Source organism: Ixodes scapularis, unplaced genomic scaffold, assembly GCF_016920785.2.
Source record: "Ixodes scapularis isolate PalLabHiFi unplaced genomic scaffold, ASM1692078v2 PGA_scaffold6__148_contigs__length_123643588, whole genome shotgun sequence".
Classification (NCBI taxonomy): domain Eukaryota; kingdom Metazoa; phylum Arthropoda; class Arachnida; order Ixodida; family Ixodidae; genus Ixodes; species Ixodes scapularis.
The window spans coordinates 91,726,259-91,736,799 of record NW_024609881.1 but is presented as its reverse complement, the minus strand read 5'-3'; the positions used below and the strand labels follow the sequence as shown (position 1 = coordinate 91,736,799).

The following is a 10,541-nucleotide window of genomic DNA, read 5'->3' as shown; positions in this document are numbered from 1 at the left end:
CCGGACGGCGGCTTTGGTAACTGCAAAGTATTCTATGGGAATCGGGATACGCACGTTTCGAAGCACGGTTTCTAGATGGCGCTTCAGCTCTGCTGTTTGGAACGCACAGTTATGAAACGAAAATCTAGATGGCGCTCCGAACGACGGCAGGCGGATTGAAGTAAGTGAGGGGGGTACCCCCTTCCGCTTGAGTTCCACAACTGAGGTAATCTAGTAACGTTGGTTTCAGTCCGCCATTGTGCAGGGATTCGACAGCTGCCAACAGGGGGCAGTATTTCGAAAAGGGTCTATAGTTCAATGAGGTTCGCCACAACCTCAACGACCTGAAAACTTTCTAAAAAAAAGTACAGACTTCCACGTTGTTCGCTCAGCTGTGCGACTATAATACTAATAAAAATATATGATGTCATTGCCAAGGTGCCCACAATCCTTGGTTGTTCTTGGGAAAACCTTTGGGGTCGAACCCTTCATTTGCCGGGGGAAGCATTGTTGCTTCGTAGGCTTTAAGCTTCTTCATTAGCTCTTCAAGTCCCTGCAAAAAAAACAATAGCACGAATGAATATACTGATCGTCCGTATTTCTAGAAAAGTCGACACGATAGCGTGTACTAACTTTAACTTAATTCGCGGAAGAGGGTTGCTCGTTACGTGGCTAGAAAAGAAGAACATCTTATGTCCTTTTGGTTTATAGTCTTGTGAGGGCAGTGCTTTCCAAATTCTGCTATTTTGTAGCCCGTAAAGAAATACAAAAAGTAACGTCGCCCTCGCACCCGTCCCACAGTCGTCTCCAGTCCCGTTCTCCTGCGTTTCGCGGAGCCACAAGTTTTCGGTATCACTGATGAACAATTATAAACAACATTGATGCTGAAAATTTATTTGGCAGTTAAGATACTCGGAATAATAGGGCTGGGTGAGAAACAGTGTTATACGAAACGGCGCTCCAAGGAACGGCGTTGCTGGAACATGTTCCTTTTAGGAGGAACAAAGAAACGCCACCGTTACATTTGGCATCGGTGCAACTGAAAGGAAATGGCAGTTTGAACGGCGTTTCTTTTTTTCGCTCTATATATCTACAATCTTATCCGAAATTAGGTGGCCTTTAGGCTTCTTTTTTTTATTGTCGACTTTCAACCTCCGGCACCGAAAACCACATAAGTGAGGCTTGAATTATAACCATGAAACGATATCGGGCTGTAATGATCATGGCTTTGAAGAGACGTTTTGGTCCTGGTCTGGCCCAAGTATACTCGCACAGGGCGCAACTGTTTTGGAAGCTTCTTTGTCACGGCGTAATTGCGAGGATAAAAGGGGACTTTTTCTTTCGATCTTCTCTGCGCAAAGCTTGATGTCGTAATTGTGGGATCGAAACTATTCACCTGACGACAGTCGAGCGTGACTGATAGATAGGACAGAAGAACAGCGTGAGCACTCGACTTCGGTTCGTAACATTCAATGCCTCCACTAACACCTCGGGTAATGGCTCGTGCCCAACCACTGTGGTGATGAAAATAGCCGAACTCTAACAATGCCTGAAGCTCAGCACGCGTTTCCTACTTTGCACACCCCCGGCGCGTGGGTATGACTAACGTTGGTGGCATAGAATAGGAACCAGTCCACGCGACCGCTTGTTCTGGTTCCGAGCTGAGGGGATGGACGATGCTCATATTTCTCGAATTGTAATGACGGCTTCTATTTCTTAAAAATAAAAACTAGGGAAGTTTATTCAGTTATTAACGTTAGGGAGTGATTCTAAGTGGTATTCAGCAAAGGTAGAAATTTATGCAAAAAAATTTTGATTTTGAGAAAATGTCATATTTACATCCACCAGCACCTAGAGAGCATTCCCAGAAAGTGTCATTAGTTTACACTGCATAGTTAATTTTTTTTATAAATTATTTTCGGTCCACCGATGCTAAAAAAAAAATGCAGAGGTTAAAGCAATTTGAACGCATATTTCTCCATTCCACTTTTTGGCATTAATTTTTCATTAGGAAAACTATCGTTTTGTTATTACGTAACTTGGATTTATTTTTATGAGTTTTTCTGGTGTGGAATTTTAAGGAGAAGATACCCCTTAAAATTTTAAAATTTTAAGGGAAGATAAATAAAAAATACACGCTATCAGCTTGTATTTTTTTATTTTTGTCATTTATGCTAACAAACTAAAATGTTGGACAAAGGATGGAAATCTTTAAAAAAAACAGTATTTGAGTTTATGTGGCTTTTTGTCGTAAAAGCTGGCATAATATAGAAATATAGCTTCATAGCTATCTGCTCTGAACTGTCCTAAACCAATATAACTCGTGAAAACGACTAATTTATGAGGAATTTTGAAACGATATAGCTTCCAACGAAGTCACACCCACTTCCATTTTTGAACATTTCCAATGTTTTTGGTACTTCACCCATGTCACCGAAATTAGGCACAAACATTCTCAACATGAACAAACACAAGCCCTGTAAATATCATTTAAATCAAACAAGCGGTTCATACGTTCACTGTGTTGACAAGTGTCCCCCTTAAAGACTTTGGCAGAACCCAGGGATCATCGGTTCAAATCCCGTCCCCTTGCCGTTTCGATCTGGATGAGCGTCGTACCGGCGCGTGGTCGTGTGTCACTACTGCCTGACGCAAGTTACACCCCATGCTAACACTGGCCACTGCAGGGGCTAAATTTCTCGCACACAGTAAGGACACCACACGCCCATCGGGGCGCACTAAAAACCCACCCTCTGAACAAAAGCGCACAAAAAAAAAGTACTTGGGGCTATGGTACTTCTTTTGACCTTCTTCTTTCCTTTGATTTATAATTAAATACTTACCGTCACGTTCGTAGGTGCCAAGTTGTCTAGCTCACAGGGATCCTGTTTGACGTCGAAGTAGTAGAGAGAAACATTGTCCGCAAAATTGTTCCTGGGGTTGTAATAAGAGCAGTTCACGGCCACCTCTTGACGCCAGTTGGGCCTAACCGGAACTTGCTGAACCTTGTAAAAGTCCTTCAGAACTGCTGCGGTCCGAGAGTTGAGCATCATTTGGTCCAGACCGTCAACGGGTCGCGTGCCTCCTGGGACAGGCGTGCGCAGACTGTACAATCCGCCAGCAGTGTCTCCAAGGATGACCTTGCGATTCTCAAAAATCAACGCCGAATAATTATAAATTGGATCGATGTTCAGAAGTATTTCATGCCGCGGAGAGGCAAGGTTTTTGGAGAGGGCATCCCACATGTCCTTGCCGTCAATGTCACCGAGTCTTGAAAGGTTTCCTCCTGTACCAGGGAAAGATCAAGCAATGTCACGATTTCTGGGACGCACGCATGACTTATAACGAGGGTGTTCTACGTAATTTTAGCCAAGCTTTAAAAATATTTTGGTGTGTTTTAAGAACACAAAACCAAAGGAAAAAGTATATTCATTGTTTGGAGGAAGTCAGGTTATTTTTTGTATTTGTTCCAATAAGCTAATAATTTAGATTATTTAATTAACTTTTGAAATATTTAGTTTCGACCAAAAGTTCCAATGACAAAATGCAAGACTTTAGAGCGTCCTCAGAAACATCCGATTCAGTGGTTTCTATCGAAAAACCTCTAACACAGTTCGTTTTTCTGGGCTTCAAAAAAAGCACGCGAATGACAAAAAAAAAAAAAAAAACACGTGACTTTGCGCTTGCGCGTCTTGTATTGCAGCGCTCTCAGCCGTGGCTTGAATTAACTAGGCCCGCGTGCTGAATAGAACACTGTTCACAGGGCGCTAATGACAAAGCCGCGTTTTTTCGTTTTTTTTTTTTTTTTCCTTCATAATTTGCTCGCTTTTTTTAAAGCCGTGAAAAACGAACCGTGTTAGAGGTTTCTTGATAAAATTCACTGAATTGGATGTTTCTGAGGACGCCTTACAACTTTGTCGTTGAAACTTTTGCTCTAAATTCAATATATCGAAAGTTTATAAATTGATCTTAATTAATAACTTAAATGTGAAAACTACAAAAAATATCTTGACTTGCTCCAAAGAATGAATAAATTAATTTCTTTCGTTGTGTCTTCCTGAAATTACCCAAAATACTTTTAAACCTTGGCGAAGTTTACGTGAAACACCCTGTATAAAAGATGATTTTCTTTTTTTTTTTGGGGGGGGGGGGACGTTTTAGAAAATATTGGTGGAGTAATTATGCCAACAGGCCTATTTCGGTACCCTGATTGGAGCGTTTTCATGGACGTCCCCTCGCCTGGTTTACGAAGCGAGAGATGGCAGGGAGGGGGGGGGGGGGGGGGGGGTGGAGAGGTTCGGGTCCCACATTTCAGTAAGTCACAAGCTAGCCTTTTGGCGGCCCATAGATTTTCTTAAGCGATAAACGTAAGAAACGTCGAGAATGGAAAAGCTGTTACCGCGTGAATCACTCAAGCGTGTTTCCCTAAGCCTTCCCCTCCCATGGTAAACCAGGGAATGTGCTGTTCATGGAAGGGTGCCAGTCAAAGTGTCGAAGTTGTACTGCTCACTTAGTCCACAAGCTGCTTCCGGGGTGCCCGAGCACATAAACATTTTTTTTTGCAGGACTATATGTATATATATATATATCATTTGTCCCTTTAATTTTCACGAACAAAAAAAGGCGCATCCGAGAAAATTAAGTTTCGGTTTCGTGCTAACAAAATGCAATCCAAGCGTAGAAACTATGATATAATCTTTTTTTTTTTTTTTAATTCTGCAGGACGGTTATGCTTAAGCGAACGGGACCCGATAGCGCGATAGCATCATAGGGTCCCATTCGCATCGCCTTCTCATTCGCTTCTCATGCTCTTCCTGACAGTGAGGAGGAAGTGCAAACGCATAACTGAAGGGTCGTAGGTTCAAATCCCGCCTACGATACGATTTTTTTTTTTTTTTTAAGGCTAGTGAATTATTTGACGAAGTGAAATCCTTTGAGACGTGCGGCGACCTTCAATTCGCATTACATGTTATGTGGTTTAATCACTTTCATTCCACGCGTGACGCTACGTTTCACGCGAGCGTTCAGGGTTGTTTGAAATTCCCGCGCAAGGTCATATGATTGTGACGTCATGAGCCGACCGACCAATCAGAATTTTCCCGTCAGGCCACCGACATTGGCTTTTCTGCGACACGAGCTTCTTCACGATGTCGCGTTAAACACAAGTTGTATGAAAAGCGAACTTAAAGGCCGACACCAGACTCGATACTCTGCAAGGCAGAAGATCCTCCTCACCATAGGGGAGGAGGAAAGAGCCAACGGTAGACAGGGTAGAAGGGGGAGAGGAGGAAGCGGGGGAAAAGTGGAAAGCGCGAACTGGTCGTCGGCCTTTAAGCAAACTTGTTCGTTGTAGAACCGCTCCTCGAACACCTAAAGCACTTCTTTTTTCTTACCTTTTTTTGGGGTCCGAGAACTATTTTTTGTGGAGCTGAATGCTTCTTTAGGTCTTTAATGCTGTATCGTAATAAATTCTTTATTATAATTATTTGTGTATTTATTATTATCTTTCCCCTTCGTAAGCAAAGCAAGACCGCCAAAGGGCCCTTTACAAAAGAAATAGTTATGCAGTTAGCAACAAAACGCGAATCAACAAACATTGTTTCAAACATAGCGTGTGTTTAGTCCGTTGTACTTGAGCTTTATCTATAAAAGTTTAGTTCTATTCTTTCCGAATTTTACTTTTATGTTGTGTGCCTACTACTAAGGCCCACGGCTGTTTGTGTTCCCAGTAAACATAGCGATAAACAATACAATGGACAAAGTGTCTCAATACATATGTTGATGGTGGCGATAAGTGTAAGTCTATAATTTTCTGTTCTTAATTACCTTTGTTGCACACCTACCTCCATTTGATGCTCATGTTGTGACTGTGCGAAAAGAACATCTCAAGAGAAAGGCGCAAAACCCCGCTTCAGCGGGGACAATCAAGTGGAGTTTTGAGTGCTGATACTTAGCGTAACTTAACTATCTACATGAAAGAAAACAATTATATTAGAATTTTGAGGAGGTTTTCACACCTAAGAATAAATAAAGTAAATGTTCAATAGAAGTGGAGAAGTGCATATAACAAAAACTTTGCATATAAGGACAGTGTGGTTAAAGGAGCAAATTCAGTCTACTTGCAAGACAAACTAGCACAATTCTTCGAGAAAAAAAGTAATTTTTGTCTTATTAATTAGGGCGGTCAAAGCCCGCAAATACAGAACGATGTGTAATAAACTTCGTATATTTTTGCCCCCAGTCTGGATGTCTTGGTCCTAAATTGACAAACACTTTCCAGACTTAGCTTTCACTGCCTGGACGTTTAGTGTATTTTGCGTCTTCGGTGATGAACAGAAGAAAAGCCAGACTGGCATTCTTTTATCTAGCACAAGACCAAGGCAAAGCAATTTCACCCTAACTATTGGCCTTGAAGTAAAACCCTATTAGGTCCAAGTTAAACCCAAACGGTTTCCGATTTTGATCCAACATTAAATGTTCATTTGTCGTGCTGCTGGTGTATATTTGCCCCTTTTTTTGCGCTATTTTGCCCGGAGAGATTTTTCCGAAAAATAGCTGGTGCGATTCATCGTCGGCTAGACGCATTTTAACATTACCATGTATGGCATATGAGATAATCCAGGAATCGAAGACGAAGTTGACGTCCGTTTATCATTCCGTGATATGAGAAGGCAGAGAAGGCAGAGGAAAAAGAAAACACAGTATTGACTTTTTTTGTGCTTGTTTTATTGTGTTTTTTTTTTTTTTTTCGTGCGCTTTGAGTTCCTATTGATAATAAAGGATCAATCGTGCCGCTCCCAGGGTACGCGAAATGTTCGAGTCAGGCACGACATATATCGGAACAGTCCCACAATTCCCCTCACCGCGAGATCTCCTGGGATATTCCAGAAGGGTCTATTAGTGAAGTTGCTTGGTGATCTCATGCACATGGTGAGAAAAGGTACTCAAATTTATACATGACTTGTACTGACGTCATTTGGTGAGATATAATGGGGGAAAAGGCGTGTGAGAGGGGGACTTCCGTCGCGTTATCGAGACACTTCCGCCCGCCAGAAAAGGTACGGAGTGACGTCAGGTGAAATCCATGTATATGATGAACTTACCCGCCGCAGTGTAGAAAGTTGGCAACCAGTCGCTGATGTGCATCATTTGGTCAGAGAGGCGACCGACTCTCGACAGCAGCGGGCTCCAGACAAAGGCCGCCCCCCTCACACCTCCTTCCCACAAGGTAGACTTGCCCCCGCGCAGGGGCCAGTTGGAACCAGCGTTCGCTCCTGGACCCAAGGGGCGGGCTCCGTTGTCGGAGCTGAAGACGACGACGCTGTTCTCGAGCATTCCTCTTCTGTGAAGCGACTCCATCACCATTCCGACCGACTGGTCCAGCTCGTAGACAGCACCTAAAATAACCGCCATCTTTCACAGCATCGAATGCTTTCACGGCGACAGCCGTTAAACAGAGATTTAGTAGATAATTCCGATTCTTCCGATAAGATTACCCGACAATGATAGGATGCATACGTAACGGCGTCGGCAGTTTATCGCGGATATCGTTTTTAGAGTCCTCGAAACGGTCCACTAAAACACTCTCTTGGCGAGGTATCGCAGTGGATCCCGTATGTGTTTCGTGTAGGGCCGTGACGTCACGTGACGTTACAATGTCACGTGTAGTACTCATTGTGACGTTGCATGACGTCTCGTCACGTTTCATCGGGTTGTTGTGTGGTGTAACAGTGTCACATGACTTTGCGGTGTCGCATGTCGTCAGTCACTTGACTGGGTCGTCCGTGTCGTCAGTCACTGGAACGAGTCGTCACTGGACTCGTTCACACTTGTACACACTCGCAGCCATTTCATAATCTGTGTGCGGGTGAAAGGTTGAAGCGTCCAGTCAGCATCCGGGAGAGATAAACATGGTGACTTTACCAGAGGATTGAAAAAAATCGTCCCCGTCGTATTCGTTTGGGAAAGCTCTCGGGTCTCAACGATCTCACTCATCAGGGTTAAAATTTGATCCACCTGTATGCGATGACCAAAATTAAAAGTCCCACAAAACGTATTGCTGGTTATTCCAACGAACTAGTTTTTAGTCGTATCCTTTGAGAGCCGCCGCGAAGCATCGTTTACGGGTGGGCCAGGTGGGTTAATAGTTTTATTGTAACCCGCCGAAGACTGTCGCTGGGAAGAGGCGTGAATGGGTGGGCCGGGTAGGTTACCACGTACCCCAGCGATACACCCGCCGTCTCAATATCATCCGTTTTCTCCAGAGTAAATGGTTATATTAATTGAAAGATCGCAACCAACTGTTTTGGGGTCAGCTGGCTCCGAAAAATTACTCCGTCTGTAAATATCTCTGCGGGGGCCGAAAGGCTTGAAGTCATCGCAAATATAAATCACACGTTGCAGCGACCAACGCCTATAGATAAAAATTGGCAGTGACTGCACTCGCAATCTCACCCATCAATTCATCATCAATTCGAGCAGAAAGGCACCATAGTTTCGGTCGAGGTGGTTTAGGTCGGTACTTTTACCACAACAATGACGGCGACAGCATCATTCTGCACTCGGTGCATTTGGCAAGTTCGTTCAACGTTGATATCAACGTATAGCCAAACAATGAACGACGTGTACAACTCCCTGTAACGCCGAATAAGAGCGCAGCTCTTCTGGAGGAGGAGGGAAGGGTACTGAGGCTCACGTGTTCTTGGGGGGGGGGGGGGGGTCACGTGACCTTGGGGGGGGTCGCGTGACCGGGGAAGGGGCCGCGTGGCCATGGGGGGGGGGGGGGGGGGCGCACGGGACCTTGGGGGGTCACGAGACCTTGGGGGGGGGGGGGGTTCACGTAACCTCACGGTTACGCCGACGCCGCTCAAGCCGGAAACGGGCGCCTAAGAGCTGCGCTTTAAAAATAAAATTACGTTATATGGGAATATACTCTATATCAGAAAGGGCTCACAACCGTTTGAAATCAAATTTGCGATTAAAGGCACTATAACGTCATAATGCAACGCCATGTGGCATCATGGCTTCGCTTCGGACCGCGACATGACCCCAAGACGTTATTTTCCCGCTGGGAAACAATTGCCACATAACTTGACGTCACATGACCACGTCATGTGTTCTCAGGTCATATGACACTATGACCTCACTCTTGACGTCAACTTGTTCGCTGAACTTAGCGGGAAAATTAATAAACAATAGGTTCTTCCGTACACACCCCGAAACGACCGTTTGTTGTCTTCTAATCAAATGTTGATTATCACTTATTGAACACTGCACTACAGGCATTCATAACCACTAGACAGAAAAATTAAAAATGTTCACAACTTCCTGTAACGCCGATTTAGAGCGCAGCTCTTGAGGAGGATGAGGTGAGGGCACTGAGGGGAGGGTATGCCCCCCTTCCTCATCAGTACCCTCTCCTCGTCCCCTCCTGCTTCTTTCACGCGCGAAAACGAACGTCGTCACGCGCCGTTTCGGAACGGTGCCCAAAACGTCACTTTGCCGAAGCGTCACGGCAGTGAATTATGGGACGCTTCCCTTAATGCACTGCGCGGTAAGGCCGACGGCGACGGCGACGCCAACGCCGCTCAAGCCAAGCAATGAAACGGGTTATTTTATTATCAAAACAATGTTGTTGCTAGTAACTCCACTGCAAAAAAAAAAAAGCACAGTCATGAATCTGATTTTACTCGTTCTATATTTAAACAGAACTCTTACCGGCATGTATCGACCTGTTCGAGTCGTGTATGTAGGGGAAATGCGCAGCCGAGGAAGCCGGAGCTTTCATTCCTACCAAGCAGTCACCGCAGTGGACAGCCTGATGTGCCATGAACAAGAATAGAGGCTGTGAAATGAAGAAAACAAATCTCATGATCTGCCCTCCAGGACAATATCTCCGAGAGGTTATTCACAGTCCCATTTTTTATACGTTGCGTGACACTGCTGCGTTCTGCTTTTTATTTGAGACGTTAAGAAGCATAAAGGTTAGTTAAGGTGCCGAGTATATTTTGGGGTCTGGATACCTTTTGCTTTCGTAGCAGAGCACCACATCTGCCCCTCGTTTTTGGTCCGGGTATTGCAAGAAGCGACCGTCGCTATTGCAGCAGACGCTGTGTTGGACGGCGTACGACTTAGTAAACACCATACTTGTGATTCTTACTTCGTAAATGTAGTCAATTGCGTTTAAAGTTACTCTTATCTAAGTGTAATTAAATATTATTAATAATAACTTCTGTAAATATGTATATTATTGCCTTCTCTTGCTGTGTTTCAGACTAATTTGATGTTGTATTTCCGAAACACGACTAAACATTATGCATGCACAAATTGTATCGCAATATTTTCTTCAATATCATGCATATTCACATTACAGCGATCGTTGTAAAAACATGTATGGTAACAGGCAGATATTTAACTGATATAGCGCTAATGCACTTTCATTCTTTTTTGTTTCTTGAAAATTATAGGTTTGCGTTTATACCGGTCCCCGATATGATCAGTCCTTCTCTGGCGGAATATCTACAAAATTTCACAGAAACAACAACTTGCAGAGCAAGATTTTA

At 44.0% G+C, this 10,541-nt stretch overlaps 1 protein-coding gene across 1 annotated transcript in view; it reads right to left on the bottom strand.

Moving 5' to 3' along the window:
- Positions 1–406: 406 nt before the first annotated feature.
- The window catches only part of LOC8041902 (arylsulfatase B-like), a 46,160-nt gene continuing 36,025 nt past the window's right edge, over positions 407–10,541 (bottom strand). Inside the window, exons 7-10 of the mRNA XM_029970610.2 lie at positions 9,697–9,823; positions 7,083–7,376; positions 2,823–3,265; positions 407–532 (exon numbers count right to left, since the gene is read on the bottom strand). Coding sequence (XP_029826470.2) covers positions 407–532; positions 2,823–3,265; positions 7,083–7,376; positions 9,697–9,823 — 990 coding nt within the window. The remainder of the gene's footprint in view (positions 533–2,822; positions 3,266–7,082; positions 7,377–9,696; positions 9,824–10,541) is intronic.